The sequence below is a fragment of the Hyla sarda genome, chromosome 4 (genome assembly GCF_029499605.1).
Source record: "Hyla sarda isolate aHylSar1 chromosome 4, aHylSar1.hap1, whole genome shotgun sequence".
In the NCBI taxonomy this organism is placed as follows: Eukaryota; Metazoa; Chordata; class Amphibia; order Anura; family Hylidae; genus Hyla; species Hyla sarda.
The window spans coordinates 159,660,199-159,686,514 of NC_079192.1; the positions used below are offsets into that span (position 1 = coordinate 159,660,199).

The 26,316-nt window shown below is 44.9% G+C and overlaps 1 protein-coding gene and 1 long non-coding RNA gene across 3 annotated transcripts in view; one reads left to right on the forward strand and one right to left on the reverse strand.

Annotated features, from left to right (window-relative positions):
• The window catches only part of LOC130366926 (uncharacterized), a 51,252-nt gene extending 37,870 nt beyond the window's left edge, over positions 1 to 13,382 (forward strand). Inside the window, exon 3 of the long non-coding RNA XR_008892001.1 lies at positions 13,237 to 13,382. This is a non-coding gene — a long non-coding RNA (uncharacterized LOC130366926). The remainder of the gene's footprint in view (positions 1 to 13,236) is intronic.
• Positions 13,383 to 24,624: 11,242 nt separating this feature from the next.
• LOC130368607 (proprotein convertase subtilisin/kexin type 5-like) overlaps positions 24,625 to 26,316 on the reverse strand; it is a 154,266-nt gene continuing 152,574 nt past the window's right edge. For both annotated transcript variants that reach the window (XM_056572514.1, XM_056572515.1), the window contains one exon: positions 24,625 to 25,603. In XM_056572514.1, coding sequence (XP_056428489.1) covers positions 25,212 to 25,603 — 392 coding nt within the window. In that variant the 3' untranslated portion in view covers positions 24,625 to 25,211. The remainder of the gene's footprint in view (positions 25,604 to 26,316) is intronic.

Consider the following 26,316-nt stretch of genomic DNA (forward strand, 5'->3'; position numbering starts at 1 on the left):
CAGTAACAGTATGATGGTAATATGTATGGTGATAATATTCCTCCTTACATAATGGTATTATTGGTAATATTGGTCTCTGTATACAGGACTTGGTCAGTAACAGTATGATGGTTATATGTATGATGATAATATTCTTCCTTATATACTGGTATTATTGGTAATATTTGTCTCAGTATACAGGATTTGGTCAGTAACAGTATGATGATATGTATGGTGATAATATTCCTCCTGTTACACTGGTATTTTTGGTGACTGTGGTCTTGGTGCACTGTGTAGAATATGCCACCATACACCCCTTATCTTATATCTGCCCCTTTTCCACTTGAGATTGGCCGATGCCTATCGGCACCATCGTCCATCCTCTCGCAGGTCTGAATCGGGGGACCCCCTGTGCTCACCTTCCACTGCCATGGCTACCTGCGAGGGGTGGGGTGACAGGAGCAGTACCAGCTCCATCAGCAGCAGCCTGAGTCTACAGTCGCTGATGATTAGCTTTCTTCACCCGCATAATGAAGCAACTCATCAGCAGCAGGTAGACCTGGAGCAGCACCTGAACCAGCAGGTGGTGGCATACCTTGACATGCCCATGCCAACACACCTTGAAGATCCACTGGACTTCTGGGCAGCCAAACTTGTTTTGTGCCACAACTAGCTGAGTTTGCCCTGGAAAAGTTGCCCTGCCCAGCCAGTACTGTGCCATCAGAGCGTGTGTTTAGTGCAGCGGGGACCATAGTCACCCCAAGGAGAACTCGTCTGTATGCGAAAAATGTGGAGAGACTGACCTTTGTAAAGATGAATCAGGCATGGATCAGCCAGGATTTCCAACCACCAAAGCCTGATGCATCAGAGTAGATTGACCATGGTGCCACACCAACACTTCACAAATATTGATAGTGCCAAACAGATTTAAGGAGCTGGTCCCCAGTTATAAACATTCCTCCACATCAGACCGTTTTTCACCCAGCTTCATCACCGGGTACTGGTATTGCCACCCACAACACCCCTCTGTCACCGGTCACTTTCAGGACTCCTGGTGCTGCTGCTGCCACCTCTCGATTGTCTCATTCAGCCACTATATGGTGTCCTCATGCTTCAGTGAACTCCAGGCTGTGTCATTCAGCCAATATATGGTCTCCTCATGCTGCAAACACCTCCACGCTGTGTCATTCAGCCACTATATGGTCTCCTCATGCTGCCAGCACCTCCGCGCTGTGCCATTCAGCCACTATATGGTCTCCTCATACTGATGCCACCTCCTGGCTCTGTCATTGTGCCGCTCTGTGGCAGTGATTCTAAAAGCGATGCCTGTAATCTGCATGTCATTCTGAATAACAGTATTATTTCACTACCCCAGCACACTCCATTTTCATGTTAGAACAAAGCAAAGTGTTCTACACCCCTATTGAGGCTCTCTGTAGTCCAGAAATAGCCATTTTTAATATAGATTTGCCGCAAATAAATTCGGAAAATTTGGCGAATCGGCCGAATCAAATTTTTCAAAAGTTTGATCCTCTCTAGCCCTAACTAACACAAATGATGCCACTCTAACAAGGACAAACCTATGCTAGAACCTAACCTGGGGTCCCTGGTAGTGATGAGTGGCATAGGCCATATTCAAATTTGCTATATTTCGCAAATATATGGGCGAATATTCATCCTATGTTCGCGAATTTTGGACATTCGTTCACTTTTTCTTGTCATGCAAATTCGTAATGAAATTTGCAAAATGCGCATGCGTGATTATATCTTTCAACTAACTACTTTCCTATTGATTGCTGCATGTGTGATTATATCTTTTAACTAACTACTTTCCTATTGGTTGCTAGGGATGTTGCTAACCTCTGACAACTGTATTTGCATCCTTCTTATTGGCCCACAAGCTAAAAGAAGGGAGGGATCAGTGTCCTCTGGAAGTGCCGATATTCTCGAGTTTTCGCATATTCGCCTTTGCCTTGACCACAAGCTAGAAGCAGGGAGGGATGATCACTTTTTATTTACACAGTACACATCATTATGATGTGTACTGTGAAAAAAAAAAAAGAATATTCATCATAACGAATATATTTCACTATATTCTAATTATTCGCAAAATCGCAAAGTGCCAATATTCGCGATAAAAATTTGTTATTCAAATATTCGCACTCAACACTAGTCCCTGGTGACAACCTGATAAAATAAAGGGAAAACTGAAACATGCAGATAAAGGAGTACAAGGAATAAAATGGCATGTAACAGGCTGTATGTAGGAAAAAATCCAGCATTCACATGTCCCCTAATACATAATAGAGAAGACAGACTGGCCCGTATGGGGATTGGGTATGGTTATTAGCACCACACTCTAAACAGCTGAGCTAACCGGCCACAGTGCGCACCATGGCTGGTTAGCTCAGCTGGTTAGAGCATGGTGCTAATAATGCCAAGGTCGAAGGTTCGATCCCCATACAGGCCAGTCTGTCTCCCCTAATACATAATAGCACTGAATATAGTAATGCCAAAAATCAGGGACAATATGTGTAAGCCAATGTCCTTAATTACTCAAATAGATATGCATACCAATAATGCAGGAACAATTATACTGTAAAAATATATTAAAAGATATTTTTTAATATACAATATCATTGTATCAAGGTAATTGTGCAAGGATATACAAAACGGCTGAAATGACTTTTGGAAAAGTTAAATTGAGCCAGCTGAATCCTATAGATAGAATTGCTAAGCTAGAGGTATTTTATGACACACTTTATACTATATTAACCCCTTGGGGACGGAGCCCATTACGACCTTAAGGACGGGAGCATTTTTTGCAAATCTGACCACTGTCACTTTAAGCAATAATAACTCTGGAATGCTTTTACTTATAAATTTGATTCCGAGATAGTTTTTTCGTGACATATTCTACTTTATGTTCATGGTAAATTTTCGGCGATACTTGCATCCTTTCTTGGTGAAAAATGCAAATATTTCATGAAAAATTTGAAAATTTTGCATTTTTCTAACTTTGAAGCTCTCTGCTTATAAAGAATATGGATATTCCAAATAAATTATATATTGATTCACATATACAATATGTCTACTTTATGCTTGCATCATAAAATTGATGAGTTTTTACTTTTGGAAGACACCAGAGGGCTTCAAAGTTCAGCAACAATTTTCCAATTTTTCGCAAAATTTTCAAAATCGGAATTTTTCAGGGACCAGTTCAGGTTTGAAGTGGATTTGAAGGGTCTTCTAGTTAGAAATACCCAAAAAATGACCCCATTATAAAAACTGCACCCCTCAAAGTATTCAAAATGACATTCAGTAAGTGTGTTAACCCTTTAGGTGTTTCACAGGAATAGCAGCAAAGTGAAGGAGAAAATTCAAAATCTTCATTTTTTACACTGGCATGTTCTTGTAGACCCAGTTTTTGAATTTTTACAAGGGGTAAAAGGAAAAAAATCCTCTCAAAATTTGTAACCCAATTTCTCTCGAGTAAGAAAATACCTCATATGTGTATGTCAAGTGTTCGGCGGGCGCAGTAGAGGGCTCAGAAGCGAAGGAGCAACAATGGGATTTAGGAGAGTGAGTTTTTTCTGAAATGGTTTTTGGGGGGCATGTCCCATTTAGTAAGCCCCTATGGTGCCAGGACAGCAAAAAAAAACACATCGCACACTATTATGGAAACGACACCCCTCAAGGAACGTAACAAGGGGTACAGTGAGCCTAAACACCCCACAGGTGTTTGACAACTTTTTGTTAAAGTCGGATGTGTAAATGAAAAAAAAATATTTTTCCACTAAAATGCTGGTTTTTCCCCAAATTTGACTTTTTTTTACAAAGGGTAATAGGAGAAAATGCCCCCCAAAATTTATAACCCCATTTCTTCTGAGTATGGAAATACCCCATGTTTGGACGTCAAGTGCACTGCGAGCGAACTACAATGCTCAGAAGAGAAGGAGCGCTATTGAGCTTTTAGAGAGATAATTTGTTTGGAATGGAAGTCGGGGGCCATGTGCACCCCCAGTGAGCATTTACACCCCACTGGCGTTTGACAGATCTTTGGAACAGTGGGCTGTGCAAACAAAAAAATAAAATTTTTCATTTTCACGTACCACTGTTCCAAAAATCTGTCAGACCCCTGTGGGGCGTAAATGCTCACTGTACCCCTTATTACATTACATGAGGGGTGTAGTTTCCAAAATGGGGTCACATGTGGGTATTTATTTTTTTGCATTTATGTCAGAACCGCTGTAAAATCAGCCACCCCTGTGCAAATCACCAATTTAGGCCTCAAATGTACATAGTGCACTCTCACTCCTGAGCCTTGTTGTGCGCCCGCAGAGCATTTTACGCCCACATATGGGGTATTTCCGTACTCAGGAGAAATTGCGTTACAAATTTTGGGGGTCTTTTTTTTCCTTTTACCTCTTGTGAAAATAAAAAGTAAAGGGCAACATCAGCATGTTAGTGTAAACATTTCTTTTTTACACTAACAGGCTGGTGTAGACCCCAACTTTTCCTTTTCATAAGGGGTAAAAGGAGAAAAAGCCCCCCAAAATTTGTAGTGCAATTTCTCCCGAGTACGGAAATACCCCATATGTGGCCCTAAACTGTTTCCTTGAAATACGACAGGGTTCCGAAGTGAGAGAACTCCATGCGCATTTGAGGACTAAATTAGGGATTGCATAGGGGTGGACATAGGGGTATTCTACGCCAGTGATTCCCAAACAGGGTGCCTCCAGCTGTTGCTAAACTCCCAGCATGCCTGGACAATCAGTGGCTAACCGGAAATGCTGGGAGTTGCTGTTTTGCAACAGCTGGAGGCTCCGTTTTGGAAACACTGCTGTACAATACGTTTTTCATTTTTATTGGGGGGGACAGTGTAAGGGGGTGTTTATGTAGTGTTTTACTCTTTATTAAGTGTTAGTGTAGTTTAGTGTAGTGTTTTTAGGGTACATTCACACTGGCGGGTTACGGTGAGTTTCCCGCTAGGAATTTGCGCTGCGGCGAAAAATTTGCCGAAGCTCATACTTGAAGCAGGAAACTTGCTGTAAACCCGCCCGTGTGAATGTACCCTGTACGTTCACATGGGGGGGGGGGGCAAACCTCCAGCTGTTTCAAAACTACAACTCCCAGCATGCACGGTCTGTCAGTATATGCTGGGAGTTGTAGTTTTGAAACAGCTGGAGGCACACTGATTGGAAAATACTGAGTTGGGTTCTGTTACCTAACTCAGTATTTTCCAACCAGTGTGCCTCCAGCTGTTGCAAAACTACAATTCCCAGCATGTCTGATCACAGAAGGGCATGCTGGGAGATGTAGTTATGCAACAGCTGGAGGTAGGCAACTACAACTCCCAGCATGCCGAGACAGCTGTTTTCTGTGTGGGCATGCTGGAATTTGTAGTTTTGCAACATCTGGAGTGCTACAATTTAGAGACCACTGAACAGTGATCTCCAAACTGTGGACCTCCAGATGTTGCAAAACTACAACTCCCAGCATGCCCAGACAGCAAACAGCTGTGTGGGCATGCTAGGAGTTGTAGTTTGGCAAGATCTAGAGGGCAGTATAGAGATCACTGTGCAGTGGTCTCTAAACTGCAGACCTCCAGCTGTTGCAAAACTACAAATTCCAGCATGCCCACACAGCAAACAGCTGTCTGGGCATGCTGGGAGTTGTAGTTTTGCAACATCTGGAGGGCTACAGTCTAGAGACCACTATAGTGGTCTCAGACTGTAGCCCTCTAGATGTTGCTAGGCAACTACTCACCGGCTTCCGTCGCATCCGGGAGCCGTCCTCTTCTGCCGCACGCCGCCGCAGATCTCCATCGCCGCCGCAGATCTCCGTCGCCGCCCGCCGATCCCCGTCGCTCCGCTGCCTCTGGAGGGGTAAGTGGACTCCGGCGCCGCTCCTCTTCGTTTTCCCCGTTCTGCCCCGCCTATTGTGGGTGGGCAGGACGGGGAAAACAAAAGTAAACCCCCCCCCCCCCCCGCCCCAGATCTGCTATTGGTGGTCGCGTCTAGACCACCAATAGCAGAGATAGGAGGGGTGGCAACTCTGCCATCTCACTCCTATCGCTTTAGGGGGATCGTGGGTGTCTTAGACACCCGCGATCCCCCATCTATTCCAGGTCACCGGGTCACCATAGACCCGTAATGACCCGGAATCGGCGCAAATCGCAAGTGTGAATTCACTTGCGATTTGCACCGATCGCCGACATGGGGGGGTCTAATGACCCCCCTGGGCATTTGCACGGGGTGCCTGCTGATCGATATCAGCAGTCACCCCGGCCCGGTCCCCGCCTGGCGCGTGGCGGGGGCCGAAATTCCCACGGGCGTATGGATACGCCCTTCGTCCTTAAGTACCAGGACGCAAGGGCGTATGCATACGCCCTTCGTCCCCAACAGGTTAAAGGGGTACTCCTGTGGAAAACTTTTTTTTTTTAAATCAACTGGTGCCAGGAAGTTAAACAGATTTGTACATTACTTCTATTAAAAAATCGTAATCCGTCCATTACATTTTATGGGCTGTATACTACAGAGAAAATTCTTTTCTTTTTGGATTTCTCCGATGTCACGACCTCAGTGCTCTCTGCTGACCTCTGCTGTCCATTTTATGAACTGTCCAGAGCAGCATATGTTTGCTATGGGGAGTTTCTCCTGCTCTGGACAGTTCCAAAAATGGACAGCAGAGGTCAGCAGAGAGCACTGTGGTTGTGACATCAGAGAAATCTAAAAAGAAAAGCATTTCTTCTGTAGTATATAGCCCCCTAAAAAGTACTGGAGTACTGGAAGGAGTAAGATTTTTTAATAGAAGTAATTTACAAATCTGTTTAACTTTCTGGCACCAGTTGTTTAAAAAAAAAAAAAAAGTTTTCCACGGGAGTATCCCTTTAAGGGAATAGTCACGTGGTCACGTTGAAGTACCTTATATGTAAGGTTAGTAATATCCAATCAGATAACAAGGTAACCATGACATAATGTATACATCCTTGAGATATATATACATTCAGCCAACCCACTAGGAGGAGATATATACTATATAGCTATATTTATTGATAGTAGACACAGGATTACTTAGGATAAACATGCCCACATATATAAAGGACACACTTCAATCATAGTAAGCACACCCATAGTTATGGTATATAAGGTTCGGGCTTTAAAGCTAATGAAGGAACCAAGGAGGAAGGAAGGCGGGGCCAAGCCAGACCAGACCAAGCCAGCCTGATGAAGGATGAATGCTAACAGAGGAAGCCATCTTAGGGCATTCCAAGATGAATCCAACAAGGAACCCCAGCTGGTGAGACAAGTCTAAGGACATGCCTACATAACCTTTCTATCTACTGTATCTACTGTATGCTAAGGACTGTCATTACATGAAAAGGTCTTGTTTTATGTCTACCATGTCAGGAAGATTACAATAAATGTATGTTTTTATACAAGCAAGAACTCACTTATTCTCCATGGTTGACCGTGTCATAACGATGAGCGGTAATATTTAACAGATACCAACATACATTTGTAGTTCCAATATTGAAAAATGCATGCAGTTTGTATAATGCAATGACAATTTTCAATGCATGTCATTTCTAGCTAATGTTGATAATTATACCAAGACAGACAACATCTGGAGGTCCGCAGGTTGAAGACCACTGGTATAGGAGGTAATACTCACGTGTCCCCGCCGCTCCGGACCCATCACCGCTCGTCACCGCTGCCCTGGATGTCGCCCTCCATCGCTGTCGCCGCGTCCCCGGGGTGTCCCCGATGCTCCGGAACGTCTCTGCTGCCCGGTATCCTCGCTCTCCGTCACCGCCATCACGTCGCTATGCATGCCGCTCCTATTGGATGACGGGGTGGCGTGCGTGACGACGTGATCACGACAGAGAGCGCCGGCCAAGCAGGGGATCCCGGCACGGAGCAGACACCGAGGAGGCAGGTAAGGTCCCTCCCGATGCGGCCGGGTTAGTGTCACTTTCGCTTCAGACACGGCAGTCAGCTTTGATCGGCGCGCCTGAAGCGTTAATACAGGGCATCCCCGCGATCGGTGATGTCCTGTATTAGCTGCGGGTTCTGGCCTGTGATGGCTGCAGGGACCGCCGCGATAGCTGTGTATTCGCAGTATAAGGTGCACCAACTTTTCCTCCCCAGTTTTGGGGAAGAAAAAGTGCATCTTATACGGTGAAAAATACGGTAAATGCTACTTGTATGATTCCTCTGCGCCTTCTTTCCCCTGGTGCGTCATATAGCAATTGTACCCCCCCCCCCCCCCCACACACACACACACACACACACACACAACAGCCAGTAAAAAATACAACAGAGGAGTGTGGAAATTGGTTATGTAAAGGCTATTTTTGCTCTTATCATATTCAGTGACATTATGGTTTAAGGAACACATGGAAATGGCAGATTTGGTCTTGCATCCAGCCTTTTGTAATTCCCTATACCCCCTTATCTGCATTTACTTTAGTAACTTCCACTTATGATATATTTTCTTTGTTGGTGATTCATAGGTCAACACAACTTATCTATCACAATAATAGAAAGAAAAACAGGAAGTGCAGATCCACTTTTAGGGTACAGTACATAAACATGGTACAGGCAAATCAAAGCCTACTATTGTAAGCACAAAAGTGCATCAAACCACCAAGGACCCTGTAAAAAATGGGCACAGCTTGTGGTATCAAGCCGCAACCCGACTGCACAAGGTGAATATGCAATTATACAGATATAGAGCACACTGACGTGTTCGTGGCAGCACAACATTGAGTTAAAATTGCATTAGATAAGTATTGCTGAGGGATTGCAACAGCTAAAGGGTATGAAGTGAAGCAAAAAAATGTGATCTTTGTTTTAGTGATAAGGAGCACCATAACTTTGGACCTAAAAATTAAATCATACAAAGACAGGGGCTTTCTGTCCAAAAGATTCTCTATCCTTTTACAGATGATCAGAAAAGATTATATTAATAAAATCTGTAATCCTAGACCTCTTCTTAGTTCCTGAATGAACAAACCTATAGAGCACTAAAACAGGCACTGTCAGATTCCAAAACTTTTTATATATTGTATATCTTGGCAAAGATGTCCCCCCTCTATTATATTATATCATAGCGGCACGTTTCCCCTTACTATGACCTATACACGCCTACATTGATAGTATATGTTATATTATGGCCGTGAATACTTTTGACATCCTAGCAGCAAATGCGTATGCGCTGACAACAACCTCGCCGTGCGCTGCACATCCGTCTCCCTCTCCTTACTATATGTGTGCGTGCAAGCGGTAGGCATGCCGCGAACACGTGCATTTGCTTATAATTGGTACCACATGACAGGGTGCGCATGCGCAGACAGAAATCAACGGCAGGCGCATGAGCGGTCCCGTCTGGCCCTATTCACTGTTGGCCTCAAGCGCCGGAGTGCGAGTGCGCCAGCAGCATTCAGTGCCGGACGTGGGTGCACTCCATTTATGTTCGCATGAGGTGCATTTGTTTACATTGTGTACCACATGACAAGGTGCACGTTCGCCAGCGGCACTTGGTGCCGGGCGCATGCGCACCACTGCAGGTCACGGAATTCACTCCTCCTGATGGTGGGCAGAGCCTACTGCTCCTGTTTTTTGGCACCCAAATACCCACTATATTAACCATATGGGGATCATCACTTTGCCGCTGCTGTGCTGCCAGGAGGGAACCAGCAGTCATCCTCTGGCAACCCTGACAATCACTCCACGTCAGGGACTGTAACATTGGGTCTGAGTGAGTGGTCCCTATCGGACCATATATCTAATTGTAGCTGGCAGCTACTATTGACAAGCTGTATCATTCTATGCATATTTCTTCCTACTTTCTATATCCCCTGATGAACCCCGCATTGTTCCACATTATCTGTTTTGGGAGGGGGGGGGGAAACGAGTCAGGGTTTATTACGCCTTCTTAGTGTACAACTGCACAGGTTGTATATTGCAGGATTACTTTGTTGTGATAGGTGATGGTGTTGGAGCCCCATTTATTTGCCTGGGCTCTCCTTCCATCTCACCTATATCTGATTTAATTTCTATTTTGTTGAGGACTATTTATCTCAATCGAACCTTTTTGAGCCCGAGTGCCCAAACCACAATGCACGCCAACTTTTTTCCCCTCAAAGTGCCAGCACAGCAATTAAATCAGAATACTGAGGTTTAAGTTTAGAAAAAAACAACTGTGGGGGTGATGTGTGTGTGTGTGTGTGTGTGTGTGTGTGTTTGAAGAGTGCTGTGTGTGTCTGAGGGGTGCTATGTGTCTAAAGTTTCTGTGTGTGGGGTTGCTGTGTGTTTGAGGGGTGCTGTGTGTTTGAGGTGCTGTGTGCTTGAGGGGTGCTGTGTGTGGGGGTGATGTGTGTGTTTGAGGGGTGCTGTGTGTGGGGGTGCTATGGGTGCTGTGTGGGGATCTGCTGTGTTTATGTGGGTGTGTGGGGGATGGGGTGCTGTGTGGGGTAGGTGCTGTGTGTGTGGGGGTAGGGGTGCTGTGTGTATGTTGGGAGGGTGTTGTTATTGGTGCTGCAGATTATTTATTTTTAATACATTTAGAAATGCTAATTTATTTATTTATTTATTTATATTGAACAGTTATCCCCCCCTCCCTCTCTTCTTCTTACCCTTGGACAGCAGGCCCCACCCTTGTAGACAGCAGGCCCCACCCTTGTAGACAGCAGGCCCCCACTTGTCCCCCTTGTAGCCAACGCCCCCCATTGTCCCTCTTGTAGACAGCACCCCCTTGTCTCCCTTCTAGACAGCCCCCCCCCCTTGTAGACAGCACCCCCTCTTGGCCCCTTGTAGACAGCACCCCCTCTTGACCCCTTGTAGACAGCCCCCCCTTGAAGACAGCAGGCCCCCCTTGAAGACAACACTCCCTCTTGTCCCCCTTGTAGACAGCAGGCCTTCCCTTGTAGACAGGGCCCCCCCCCTTGTGGACAGGGACCCCACTTGTAGACAGCAGCCCCCCCCCTTTTGGACAGGGACCTCCCTTGTAGACAGCAGCCCCCCCCCCCCCTTGTGGACAGGGACCCCCCTTGTAGACAGCAGGCCTTCCCTTGTAGACAGGGACCCCCCCTGTAGACAGCAGCCCCCCCTTGTGGACAGGCACCCCCCTTCAAGACAGCAGGCCTTCCCTTGTAGACAGGGACCCCCCTTGTAGACAGGGACCCCCCCTGTAGACAGGGACCTCCCCTGTAGACAGGGACCTCCCCTTCAAGACAGCGCTCACCTGCGGCTGTCCTCGGGTGTTGCTGCTCCGCTGTTCTGTTCTTCCTTTCTCCCATCCGCATCATAGCGTCCTATGGAGGAGCATGTGACATACACATCACTTTGCTTCCTCCGTAGCGTTACGCTGGGCGCAGGGGAGTAGGTGGAGTTACGTGTGTGTCCCATGCTCCTCCATGGGACGCCATGATGCGGATGGGAAAATGGGGCAGCGGAGTCGGGCCGCACTGTAGCAGGTATCGGACATGGTATTGAGACATCCCTAATGGCGAACTATGGCTTTGTGCCCACAGAGGGGGCTCAGCGTGCCACCTGTGGCACATGTGCCATAGGTTTGCCATCACTGATTTATCTTATTATGAAATACTATTAAAGATTAAGTTTTAACAAGCTAACTATTCTACTTCTGTGAACTTATATCTTGGCAAAACATTAACCATTGTAATATACGTCATAAAACATATATCTCTTTTTTATAAATATGGTTTATAAAAAAAAAAGAAGAGCATTAGGGGTCTCCATACCATCCAGAACATAATCTTGTCCGCCTACAGCATCATCTTTGTCCCAGCTGAAGCACAGGCTGGGACAAAATCACTGCTGTCCTGTCCATCAGACTGCCGCATGAAAACAGTGAGGAAGGGGATACAGAGCACACTGCACTGATTGGAGGAAGAGACCCAGCACAGCAGGCTTAGAGAGGAAGTGAATGCATGGTGAGTGAGGGCAGGCTCAGTGCTTGCCTGGGACACTCCCCTTCCTGAGCAGTGGATGTAAGAATGAGTGAGCAGCCGTACAGAAGGATTTGTGAGCCAAATACAGAAGCTAGACACATAAACAAGACATGTAAAGCATCTGCATGACCTAGTGAGTAACATATAGAAGTATGTGATGGCACTGAACTAAAACCCTAGGCTACAAAAAATCATAAAGTGCAAAGTGCGAACAATAATAGGCCATTAAAGTACAGTGTATACCACCAACGTCACAATCTGCCAGGGAGCCACAGGAGCACCAGCCCCTACATATGTTTCTGTTACACAATGACCTTCTTCCATGGGTCATAGCAAATATGTGCATGGAAAATATAGTAAAGGCAAAGAAGCTAAGTTAACTCTCTATGCATCACATGCCAGCTGTGTTACACAGCTGACACCCCCCAGCTATGGCGAGAATAACTACGATCTTGACCATTTAACCCATTCCTTTAGATGGCAGAGTCAACAGTGACCATGGCATCTGAGGGGGTTAGACAAGTTGATGGTGTCCCTTTTGATACAATGTTGCATGGACTAGTACGCTTTGATATAAGGTGAAACCTTCATGTCCTATCATAGTAACTAAGACTTGAAATTCTGGTTCCCTAGCTGGGACCAAGCAGTAGCATTGCTATGGGGGGGCAGGGGTGGGGGGATGCACCTGGTGACACCCCCAAAGTGGGGTGACACCATCAAGCAGAAAGTAATCCCACAATGGTGTCACCCAGTAGCGCAAGCAAGTGTACTGCCTTTGGGAATGAGAGGCAGTACACTAGAATGGGGAGCAAGAGCTGTCAGCTCCCACTCCTCCATTCACTTGAACGCTGCAGACACTTCTGGCTTGCAGCATGTGAGCCACAGGGATGCGATCCCCGGCCGTCCGGCACTTGCTGCAAGCCAGAAGTAAGGGAGAGACCTGCTTGTAGGAACGTGGATTAGGTGAGTATAATTATATATATATTTTTTTTACTATGTTTAGAGCACTATGGGGGCATTATACAGGGGGGGATTCTATCTGAGGGGCACATTACAGGGGGCATTATGTCTGAGGGACACATTACAGGGGGCATTTTATCTGAGGGGCACATTACAGCACACGGCTATGAGCTCACCTATAAGGCAGGTAATCTTGCGGGACTGTTGGCGGGAAATCCCCCTGGGTGTGTGTATGTTTGGGATTAGTATGATTGTTTTATATTTTTTGGACAAGTGATTATTAATAATACTAATTTATTTTTTTTACTCACCGCCAGTACTCTCGGACTCAGGCGACATATGAGGACCACCAAGGCCTGTCTCACTCAGACCCTACCTGGTAGGAGATGGTTCCGGAACTCCTGCTCCCACTTCCTGAATTCCTTGTTTTTATTTTTATTTTACGCAGGACGGTTGCTTTACAGTCATAATACCGGCATGAGATATAGTTTATTAAAGAGTTTATCATACATTTAAAATCAATAAAAAGTTTTGTTGACAAATGTTACAACTTTTTGATTTTACTTATATGCACAATTGCACATAACCACATTCCTAAATTCATAAACAGATATAGCCAGTGTTACCAAAATGACTGGTATGTTAACCCCTTAAAGACTGGGGGGTTTTCCGTTTTTGCATTTTCGTTTTTTGCTCCTTGCCTTTAAAAAATCATAACTTTTTCAATTTTGCACCTAAAAATCCATATGATGGCTTATTTTTTGTGCCACCAATTCTACTTTGTAATGACGTAAGTAATGTTGACCAAAGATTTACGGTGAAACGAAAAAAAAATAATTGTGAGACAAAATTGGAAAAAAAACGCAGTTTTGTAACTTTTGGGGGCTTCCGTTTCTATGTAGTAAATTTTTTGGTAAAAATTACATCTGGTATTTATTCTGTAGGTCCATACAGTTAAAATGATACCATACTTATATAGGTTTGATTTTGTCGTACTTCTGGAAAAAATCATAACTTCATGCAGGAAAATTAATATGTTTAAAATTGTCATTTCTGACCCCTATAACTTTTTTATTTTTCCGTGTATGGGGCGGTATGAGTGCTCATTTTTTGCGCCGTGATCTGAAGTTTTTAACGGTACCATTTTTGCATTGATAGAACTTATTGATCGCTTTTTATTTATTTTTTCATTATATAAAAAGTGACCAAAAATGCACTATTTTGGACTTTGGAATTTGTTAGAGGCCAGGCCCGACCCGCCGTGGCCCCGCGTTATAGATCGGGAGCAGACACATGACGTTCCAGTACGTCATGTGTCGTTAAAGGGGTATTCCATTATTTTCAATAATGCACCTAATTATACTGTCTGTACCTCTGTGTGGTTTAAATTTTTCCATCTGTGATTAATTACTTATTTAGTAGAATATACATCATTAAAAGTGCCACACACAGTGTAATAATATATAAATTCCCCATAGACTACTCGTACATTAACCCATAAAGAACAGTAGGACACAGTCCATGTGATCATATATGAAATTTTAATTGCAAAACTGCTGCAGATGTCATGATCTGTATTGAATGATCATGGCATCTGGTACCCAGAATGAATGCCCAATTGCAGCAAGGGGTTAAACCCTCAGTGAAGGACGGGTTTAACCCCTTGCTGCAATTGGACATTAATTTTGCATTTGCGGCTCCTGAGGTATGATGCACGCTCACCAATCAGTAGGTGGGTACTTTCTGCCTGGCACTTTTCTGTTTAGTTTCTGTTTAATTTCCTTGCACCAGTTGATTTTAAATAAAAAAGGTTTTCACCAGAGTACCCCTTTAACTCCTCTGCTACATGCTTGAGATCCTGGATGGAGCAACAGAGCATAGATAACACTGATCATTATGCTATGCTACCTAAGTTACCACCCTTTTCACATTAGGTGGAATAAAATATTTAAATATAATTATATATATACATGTAATAAATCCAGCTGTTGAAAAACTACAACTCCCAGCATGCCAACGGCTGTCTCCGGGCATGCTGGGACATCTGGAGGCACCCTGGTTGGGAAACACACACACATATTTATACTATTTCAATGCGTCTATTTTAATGCAGTGCATGATAATTTAAGAGTGTGAACAGACACCACATGTAATGTTCTAAATGGATTCCAATTCCAGGTTTTATATGTATATGTTATTAACAATGATGAGGTTAGTCATGTGACCTATACCTCCGGTATTTTAAGTTGTCCTCTGTGATTGTACGGCAGTCTACGATTAAGCTCTTTAGCGAAACGCGTCAGACTTTCTACCCTGTACTGCAGAATCTTGAAATAAAGGAATAAGAAGTTTTTACCTGCAACCTAGTGCCGGACCTTGTCCTTTCTTCTACAAGTGAGTAGCCGGAGACGGTACCGGCCGGTCTACGGCACAGGTGGCGAGGTGGGCGTGCACGGGGTGAGCGACTCACAAATCAGCCTTGAGATATATATATATATATATACATAACATTTACATATAGTACTCACCTTTTGCGGATACATTCGACTGATCGGTCCTTTGCTCCAACATGAACCACAGCGTCTCTGACCCGCTTCCAGCCCGCAAATTTCTCCTCACTGCCCACGGTGGTGGTGAACAGTGTGGCTTTATGTCTGGTGACAGCCGCCACCAGAGCTAGATTTTCATCAGTGGTGAACCTGGGGCCATGATTCTTTTTGGCAACAGGTGCCGATTCCTCCCTTCCTTTTTCCGAACTTGGTGATGGGGACACTGACCACCCAAGTCCGTGTTGTCTACTGGTGGTGCCACTGCCAGTGCCACTGCTACTGTCGCCCTGATAAGGGCGCCTCCTCCTCCTCTCTCCTCTTCCACCAACATTCACACTGACACCTGCACTCTCACTCACTCTCATACTTTCACCTTCCTCTCTCCCAGCCACACTTTCATGCTCTCCTCCAGACATTTTTATCACTCAGTATCACAGTATCACAGCTCACAACAACCAACACAGTACTGCATGCAGCTCAGCCCAGGTGGAAGTGGAAGATGCTGGAACGAATTAGATTTTTTTTGTAATTTCAACAAACTTTATTGGCAAAATTGCGGATGTATTCGTTATGCAATAACAAATGTATCCGAATAACAAATGTATCCGAATAACGAATGTAGCCGAATAACGTATGTAGCCGAATAACGAATGTATCCGAATAACGAATGTATAACGACTGCAGCCGAATAACGAATGTATCCGAATGACGAAAGCACCCGATAACAAAAGAGATGACGAATATATCAGAATACCGAACAAACGATAACGAATCCTATAACGAAAGTCCATTATAACGAATGCCTATGAAAACGAATGTTTCTGTTGACGAATGAATCCGATAACGAAAGCGTTCGGAAATTTTGTCTGCCATTTTAGAGAATAACGAAACTGTCCGAAAATGTCATCCGAAAATGGCTGCCGAACCGAAAACATACGAATATAGGTGTAAAAAGAAACGAAAATTTTTGATGTGCACATGTTTAAGCTTTAGTTTTAAATGGTTAAAACTTCTCTAGCACTGCCCCATTCTGTGGCAATTGGTATATATGAATATTATACTGGAAATAAATTTCCGCAACGAGCTACACCACTGGTGTCTGTCACAACAGGCTAAAAAAGTTCTTTGGGTGGGGTGGGGGGGGTATGAGTTTGGGGATGACACCATTTTTTACTGCACTGGATGAAACCAACCCTAGCAATGCCACAGGGACCAGGGTAAGTGTAGGTCTAGAAAGAGCCTAATGCTGAAGTAGGTGTGTGGGTAGGAAACTGAAGCACTCATAGGCAGGTCAGAAAGCAACAGATATCGGGCAAGTTTGTTGCCAAGGGGCATAGTGCAGTTGGAGCAGGTGGGGTAACTTGATCAATAAACCCTGTCCTCGCTGATAATGGCATTTGTAATTTTTATATGACAATATAAATATGTACAAAATCTTATCAATGGACTTTACACCCATGTACAGGGAATAATTAATCCAGATTCTTGTAAAGGACAAACAAGAAAAAATGTTCAGTACAGTGGAATTTAACTTCCTCTAACCCTTGACACCAATGATACTCACATTTTATCCCTGGCCAAAATGGCATAAAAGTATCTAACCTTTAAAGGGCAGACCAGGTTTAAGAGGGTTTGTTCTTACATTTCCATTGTATACCAAAAATACAATGTATTTGTTTAGAAAATTAATGCAAATTGACAAGTGATCTGAATGTTCTTTTGTCAAGTGTTAATGTAAAAGCCATTTATTCCCACTATCCACACCAGGAAGGGCTGAGAGAGGTTGAATATTTACATGCAGAAACATTATGGGGGAGATTTATCAAGGGATTTAGACAGTTTTTTCCCGTCTAAAATTGTCGCACAGAAAGTCGCAGTCTAAATACGTGCAACTTTTTCATGACTTTTCCTTTAGAGGATTTTTAGAACATGCATTCTAGTCCGTTTTAGATGGAAAAATGCATTGGTGTTGAATTATCAATAGCAACTTTTGAGCGAAAAGTCACATTGGCCGAAAGTACGCTGAAATGTCAGACCCTGCTGGAGCAGGTTAAAATACAGTAGATCCCTAAGTCTGTGTGCAGAATTTATCAAGAGCCGCGAGACTTTTCATAAATTAAGCGCACAATAGATCGGCATAACGCTATGTAGGTTGGTCTATATTGATGCGGGAAATAGACAACTTTGATAAATCCCCCCTATGAGTTCATTTTGATACTTTTGGAATATGTTGCTACCAGGGACTATTTCCTGTTCAAAGGTTGGTATTACATACAGTGGGGCAAAAAAGTATTTAGTCAGCCACCAATTGTGCAAGTCCTCCCACTTAAAAAGATGAGAGAGGCCTGTAATTTTCATCATATGTAAAAAAAAAAAAAAAAAAAACACATAAAATCTCTTTGTCTGATTTTTAAAGAATTTATTTGCAAATTATGGTGGAAAATAAGTATTTGGTCAATAACAAAAGTTCATCTCAATATTTTGTTAGATACCCTTTGTTGACAATGGCAGAGGTCATTGCTAGAGATGAGCAAATCGAACTTGACGAACCCGAATTCGTAACGAATTTCATGAAAAATTTGATTTGCAACGAAAACTAATATCGCCGCGATTCTATCGCACAAATCGCTTCATTAAACTCCATTTTACAGCGTTCCAGGCTATTGTAGAGCTAAGATGGCGGATGCACATGTGAGTACATGGGGCAGGGGATTATGGGAGGGCGGGAAACAGCGGCGGGAATGAAGGTAGGCGGGCTGACCCTGAATCACATGTGAGATGCAGCCTATCAGTGTTCACTGACCCCTGTGATGTCACAGCCCCTATATAATCGGCGGCCATCTTGCCTCTCTTTATTTCATTTATGACTCAGATGGAGAGGACGGGACTGCGTGTGTGTGAATAGCTCATACCACAGCGTTACACTGCAACTGCTAGTCACATCAGCATTAGGGAAAGGCAGGAGTGCAGAGTGCTGTGCTGTTACACTGAGAAGGATCATTGATAGCTAAACCTCCTATTCACGTTATTGAGCATTGCAGCAGAGAGGGGCAGATAGCTGTCAGCTGCCTCATACAGATCTGCAAGCTGCCTGAACTTTATCAAGCATCTTATCTCCTCATTTTTCAGCCCAATTGAGTTTATTTTTATTTGCTCCACAAAACTTCTGCTGCTCAGAATTGCAATTTAGGATTTAATCCCAGGACTTTTTTTTTTGTGGTGCTGCACTGTTGGGTCCTGCTGCTGTTCAGAAATAAGTGATTGCTCAGTGGACTGTAGTGCATTTGTACCATTTTGTACCTGTTCATCTGTCAAGGGGCTGGCTACATACTGTGCAAGTCCAAACAATACTATTCACTGTCTTTTTTTTTTTAAATAGTTTTTTCTGAGTATAGTTACGCATATAACTGCCCTCATCAGTGCATACTGCATAGGTACATGCAAGTATTGTACCATTAAGTACCTGTTAGCTGTCAAGGTGCTCCATACTGTCAAAGTCCAAACAATAGTATCCACCGGCTGGTGTTTTGCAAAAATACAGAGTTTTTTTCTGCTAATAGTTAGGCATATTACTGCCCTCATCAGTGCATACCGCATACGTACATCCAAGTAGTGTACCATCTAGTAACTGTTAATCTGTCAAGGGCCTACATACTGTTCAAGGACAGCCGTAAGTAATCACCTGCTGCTGTTCTAGACAAATACTGTTTAAAGAGTAGTGTAGCGTATTGTAATACCCTCATAAACGCACTAAGTATGTCAGGCAGAGAAGTACCAGGACGTTCACAGAGGAGTGGCAGAGGCCTAAATACTTCAGGCAGAGTTGGCAGCAGACTTGGGGCGAGTGGCAGCAGGAGTCGCAGCGAGAAGCCTGAGCTCCTGTTATCAGCCAGCGGCTGTGTCTCCACCAGCAACCCATCTGCTGTCGTGGATTGGTTAACACGCTCATCCACATCATCACTAGTGTTGAGCGGCATAGGCCATATTCGAATTCGCGAATATTCGCGAATATATGGACGAATATTCGTCATATATTCGCGAATATTCGCATATTCGTTATATCCTCGTTTTATTTTCGCGTATGCGAAAATACGCGCATGCGAAAATTAGTATATGTGGAAATTCGCATATGTGAAAATTAGCATATGCGAATTTTCGCATATGCGAATTTTCGCACGCCAGTCTCACACAGTAGTATTACAGCCTTTTTTACACCACACAAGCTGGAAGCAGAGAGGGGTGATCACTGTGATGTGTACTGTGAAAAAAAAAAAAAAAAAAAAAAAAAAAAACGAATATTCGTAATTACGAATATATAGCGCTATATTCGCGAAATTCGCGAATTCGCGAATATGCGATATTCGCGAATAATATTCGAATTGCGAATATTCGCGAGCAACACTAATCATCACAAGTGACATCTGACACCCCCAGTCAACAGTCGGTGGGTTCCTCAGACACAACCCTCAGTTGGCATGGCCCGGGAGCAGTCCCTGTCCTCCCATTGCCTTTGTCCTATGCTGTTCCCTCTCCTAAAGAAGTATCTTATGCTGTGGGTTCAGCTCCACTATTTACTGAGGACGATCTAATGGAGCACGGTCAGCAGCTACTGGACAGCCAAGAAGGGGAGGAGACATGCGCCGCTTGCTCCGCTAGGCGGCCAAGTAGTGATGCGGAGAGTGACTTGGGAGGCGGTGTTGCAAGTGTTCAGGGCTGCAGCACAAAAAGCTGTGTACTAAACACAAAATTGCACTCTGTCTAAGACTATTTGGAATGGACTGCTGGGTATTATATAGTTTACAGACTAATATAACAGCAGATGATTTGTTGTTCAACAAGGACACAGAATTGCGCTGATATATTATTCCTGCGCTGATATATTACTCCTGCTGTAATACAATGCTGAAGAAAGTGACTGGGAGGTTAATGGCTGCAGTAAAAATCCTTTTCAGTGAAAAAAACACTGCTCTCTGTCCACCACAACGCTGATGTGACTAGAATGTGAAACGCTGCTGGAATGAGCTTTTCTGTGTAACACACACAGCGATGTCCGTCCTATCTCTATGCAGTGTAAAGAATGATATGACAAGCCGCAAAATGGCTGCCGAATATATTTAGGGCTGTGACATCACAGGGGTGACTGGATGCTGATAGGCTGCATCCTGCATGTGATTCAGGGTAATCCTGCCTTGCCTTCCCACCTTCCCAGCATTCCTTGCCCCATGTACTGACATGTGGATTCGCCATTTTAGAAGCAAAGGAGCCAGGTCTGCAGTAAATGGAGTTTAATGAAGCCATTTGCGCGATAGAATAGTGGTGATATTCACATTAGTTGCAAATCGAATATTGTCAGCTTCGATTCACTCATCTCTAGTCTGCACGTCACTGATGTCCTCCTCTGGTTCCTCAATAGTGTCTGCTTCAGGACCCAGAACGCTGGCAACACTGCCTCCCACATCACTCTCCTCATTACTACTTGCCCGCCTAACGGAGGAAGCATCGGATGTCTCCTCCACTTCTTGGCTGGGCAGTAGCTGCTGACTGTCCTCTACTAGATCGTCCTCACTGAATAGTGGAGCTAAACCCATAGCATAAGATACTTCTGTAGGAGAGGGAACAGCATAGGACAGAGGCAATGGAAGGACAGGGACTGCTTCCGGGCCATGCCAACTGAGGCGATTGGCAGATGGGTTGCTTGTCGAGTCATGACTTCTAGCTCATACCGGGAGATCAGGCCTCTCGCTGCAACTCCTGCTGCCACTCGCCCCTAGTCTGCTGCAACCTCTGCCTGCGCCTAATGAGTTTAGGCCTCTGCCACTCCCCTGTGCACGCCCTGGCACTTCTCTGCCTGACATACTTAGTGCGTATAGGAGGGGAGTACAATACACTTCATTACACTTAAAACAGTATTAGTCTAGAACAGCAGCAGGTGTGTACTTTTGGCTGGCCTTTTACAGTAACTAGGCCCATAAGTCTTTATCAGTAAGAAAATGGTACAACACTTAGATGTACGTATGTGGTATGCACTTATGAGGGCAATAGAATGCGCTCTACTACGCTTAACAGTATTTGTCTAGAACAGCAGCAGGTTTGTACTTTTGGCTGTCCTTTCACAGAATCTAGGCCCTTGAGACTTTCACAGGAACAAAATAGTACACCACTTAGATGTACGTATGTGCTATGCACATGTGTGGGGAGAAAAATGCGCTACAGTACGCTTATTTGTGTACACCAGCCGGTGATTACTTTTGCCTGGCCTTTCACAATATAAAGGCCCTTGAGACTTTAAAATAAACAAAAAAGTACACCACTTAGATGTAGTATGTGCTATGCATTTATGAAGGGAGAAAAATGCTGTACAGTATGCTTAAAAAAGTATTTGTGTACACCAGCCGGTGAGTACTTTTGCCTGGCCTTTCACAGTATTTAGGCCCTTGAGAGCTGTGAGGAGGAGACACAGCATAGTCCAGATAGGCCTTGGGGAGACCAGGTAAAGGGGGAGACACAGAGGTTTGACTGACGGGACTGGGAGCAGACGTGAGGCATTTTCTGTGGCAAGAAGCACCCCAGCTCATGATCTCCCCGGTGGTCCAGACAAGGGTAGAGGAGTGGCGTTGGAGCCATGGCAGACCGAGGAGGACTTCAGAGGAGCATTTGGGCAAAACAAAAAGTTCCATGCTCAAGAGCAGGGGTTCTGTGCGGTAACGCACAGTGCAGTATAGAAGTAAATCTTCTTTCTTTCTGCGGCGAGTCCTCTCTTCAGGGGTCAGGCGAGACCGATCCACTTGCATAGCCTCCTCGGCGGGAGGCACAGGGGTGGATTGCAAAGGATACTGTGAGAGAGGTGCTCCGAGCGGTGTGGCACATGGCAGGGCCTTCCCAGACAGGAGACCACGGCAGAGTCTAGAGTCCCCATCAAATTTGTCCGGCAGGGACAAGCAGGGGTTAGGAGCGGCCGGTCGCTGCGGAGGAGTTGCAGGAGCCGGCGGAGGAGATGGTTGTTGCTGTTGCAGCTGTTGTGTCTGTGACTGAAGTTGCTGTATCTGCGGCAGCAGCTGCTGTATCTGTGACTGAAGTTGCTGTGTCACGGTGGTCAAGTATGCCAGCTGGTGATTTCGTTGGGTGATCATTAGGGATTGCTGGGCAATCACCGTGGAAATGTCGGCAAGACTTGACAGCGGCACCTCAGCGGAATCCATGGCCGGATCTACTGTCACGATTCGGCAGGCTGGAGGTGGATCCTCTGTGTCAGAGAGGGATTTGCGTGGACCGTGTCGCTGGACCGATTCTAATTAGCTACTGGTTTTCACCAGAGCCCGCCGCAAAGCGGGATGGTCTTGCAGCGGCGGTAGCAACCAGGTCGTATCCACCGGCAACGGCTCAACCTCTCTGACTGCTGAGATAGGCATGGTACAAGGGATAAGGCAAGAGCAAGGTCGGACGTAGCAGAAGGTCAGGGCAGGCAGCAAGGATCGTAGTCAGGGGCAACGGCAGGAGGTCTGGAACACAGGCTAGGAACACTCAAGGAAAGGCTTTCTCTGGCACAAGGGCAACAAGATCCGGCAAGGGAGTGCAGGGGAAGTGAGGTATAAGTAGGGAGTGTACAGGTGGAACTAATCAAGGTGATTGGGCCAGGCACCATCATTGGTGCACTGGCCCTTTAAATTGCAGAGACCCAGCGCGTGCGCGCCCTAAGGAGCGGGGCCACGCGCACAGGGACAACACAGACGGGGAACGGGTCAGGTACGGGGACCGAGATGCGCATCGCGAGCGGGCGCGTCCCGCATCGCGAATCGCATCCCGGCTGGGAGCAATATCGCAGCGCACCCGGTCAGCAGGTCTGACCGGAGCGCTGCGAATTAAAGAACGCTGCGAGCGCTTCGGGGAGGAGCGGAGACCCGGAGCGCTCAGCGTAACAACTACTTAGATGTACGTATGTGCTATTCACTTATGAAGGCAGAAAAATGCGCTACAGTACTCTTAAAAAGTATTTTAGCACAACACCAGCAGTACACACCAGTGCTGCAGTACACAGTTGCTGTGTATTACACCCAAAATTGCATTCTCTCTCTCTCTCTCAATCTCACTCCCTTCCCTATCAGTGCTTCGAGGCAGGATATGTGCTTGAGCTGAATCGCTGCTGTTCTTCTGTGCAACACACAGTGCTCTCTGTAATAGAAATATAGAATGTGTCAGCAGATAAGAACCATTTGGCCCATCTAGTCTGCCCAATAATTTGAATCCTATCAATAGTCCCTGGCCCTATCTTATATGAAGGATAACCTTGTGCTTATCCCATGCATGTTTAAACTCCTTCACTGTATTTGTAGCGACCACTTCTGCAGGAAGGCTATTCCATGCATCCACTACTCTCTCAGTAAAGTAAAACTTCCTGATATTACTTTTAAACCTTTTCCCCTCTAATTTAAAACTATGTCCTCTTTTGGTAGTTTTTCTTCTTTTAAATATGCCCTCCTTTACCGTGTTGATTCCCTTTATGTATTTAAAAGTTTCTATCATATCCCCTCTGTCTCTTCTTTCTTCCAAGCTATACATGTTAAGGTCCTTTAACCTTTCCTGGTAGGTTTTATCCTGCAATCCATATACTAGTTTAGTAGCTCTTCTCTGAACTCTCTCTAGAGTATCTATATCCTTTTGGAGATAGGGCCTCCAGTACTGCGCACAATAGAACTCTGTAGACAGTGACTGTGAGGTGAATCACTTCAGTAAGAATGCTTTTCTGTGAAACACACACTGCTCTCTTTCCCTCTCTCTGTGCAACAGAATGCTGAATTGATTAGGAGGTGAATCTCTGCTGGAAAAAGCTTTTATGTGCCACACACAGTGTTGTCTGCCCCTAGCCATCTCTCTGCAGTGAAAGGCTGTAGTGACTGGACGCAATATGGATGCCGATTATATAGGGCTGTGCCATCACAGGGGTGACTGGCTGCTGATAGGCTGAATCCTGCATGTGATTCAGGGTCATCCCGCTTACCATTGTTCCCAGGATTCCTTGCCCCATGTTCTCACATGTGGATCCGCCATTTTAGATGCCCTGGAGCGCACTAAATGGAATTTAATGAAGCTATTTGAGCAATAGAATCGCGGTGATACTCACATTCATTGCAAATCGAATTTCTCCTGAAATTCGTAAAAAATTTGGATTTGTCCCATTCGATTCGCTTATCCCTAATTACCACATTAAAAACAACCCAAACGATAAAATTAAAGTTTCTAATCTTGAACAGTGAACGCTAAAAGAAGAAATATACCTCTCAAAAAAATGGAATGAAAAGCAACCCCAAACATGTACTCAACTCACAGAATTTTACAAGTCTTCGAATGCAGCAACACTAAAGCAAAGTAATAAAGCTTTATAAAAAAAAAAAATATATATACAATTTTGTTATCCTTGTCATTTTGTGAGAATACATTTATTGTGTTCTTTATACAATGAATACAGTAAAAATTAAACACCAAGAATGTATGCACCACATATTGGTTCCATTACACAATATGAAAAAAAAAAAGGTGTTATGCAGCTATGCTGACAGAAAAATAAGTTATGGCTCCTTGAAGGCAATGATTGGAAAAACATTTTTTAAATGTTCTTTGGACCCAAAACAGGCTGGTCTCTAAGAGGTAATATTTGCAATTTGGTTTATGTACATATTTTATAGCAAAAAAAAATCCTGTTTTGTTCATAGAAGACAATCATCCTGGCATCTTACCAATAAAAGCTACTATACTTTATTCATACAACCCACATCATTTAATAGGCCATTTTCTGGTGAATGTAGCTTGAAGGGGAGCTTCTTATACACAGTCCCATCTTTAGTACTATATACTATATCACATTCATCTAAACTGTCCCCTTCGCCATCCTGTTTGCTGTCTTCATGACATGACACATCCTGAGGACTACCTCCTAGCCTCTCATAGCTCTGTCTCCAGCAAAACATCTTCTTGGATTTGGCCTGCCATATACTCAAAAGCACAACTGCGACCATCAACAGTAAAGAGACCAAAACGGGGGCTGCAGCAGAAAAGTGTGAGGCTGTGGAGGTGACTGGGAACTTTAAGTTCATCAAAGCAGCCTGCTCGACTTGAAGTTGTAGATGCTTTATGCACAAAACTGCAATAAAACAAAAAAACATATTAGCTACTGTATATTCTTTTATGACCCTTTGTAACTTAAGTAATACAGTTCGCTTTAGTTGTAAGTACAGCGACCCCCCGACCTACGATGGCCCCGACATACGATAATTTCAACATGCGATGGCCTCTCAGAGGCCATCGCATGTTGAAGGCAGCATCAACATACGATGCTTTTTTATGTCGGGTCCATCGCATAAACGGCTATCCGGCAGCGCAGACTGCTTCATCTGCTGCCGGATAGCCGTTTACGGTGCCCCGTGAGCTCCGGTGATGGTCACTCACCTGTCCTCGGGGCTCCGGCGCGTCCTCTTCGGGATCCCCTGCATCGTCGGCGCTCTCCATCGTCGTCATCATGTCACTGCGCACGCCGTCCCGTCATCCAATAGGAGCGGCGTGCGTAGCGACGTGATGGCGGCGACGGAGAGCGAGGATGCCAGGGAAGCAGAGGCCTTACCGGAGCGTCGGGGACACCTCGGGGACGCGGCGACAGTGATGGAGGGCGACATCCCGGGCAGCGGTGACAGTCCGGAGCGGCGGGGACAGGTGAGTACAACTTTCTCTAACAGTGGTCTACAACCTGCGGACCTCCAGATGTTGCAAAACTACAACACCCAGCATGCCCGGACAGCCGTTGGCTGTCCGGGCATGCTGAGTGTTGAAGTTTTGCAACATCTGGAGGTCCGCAAGTTG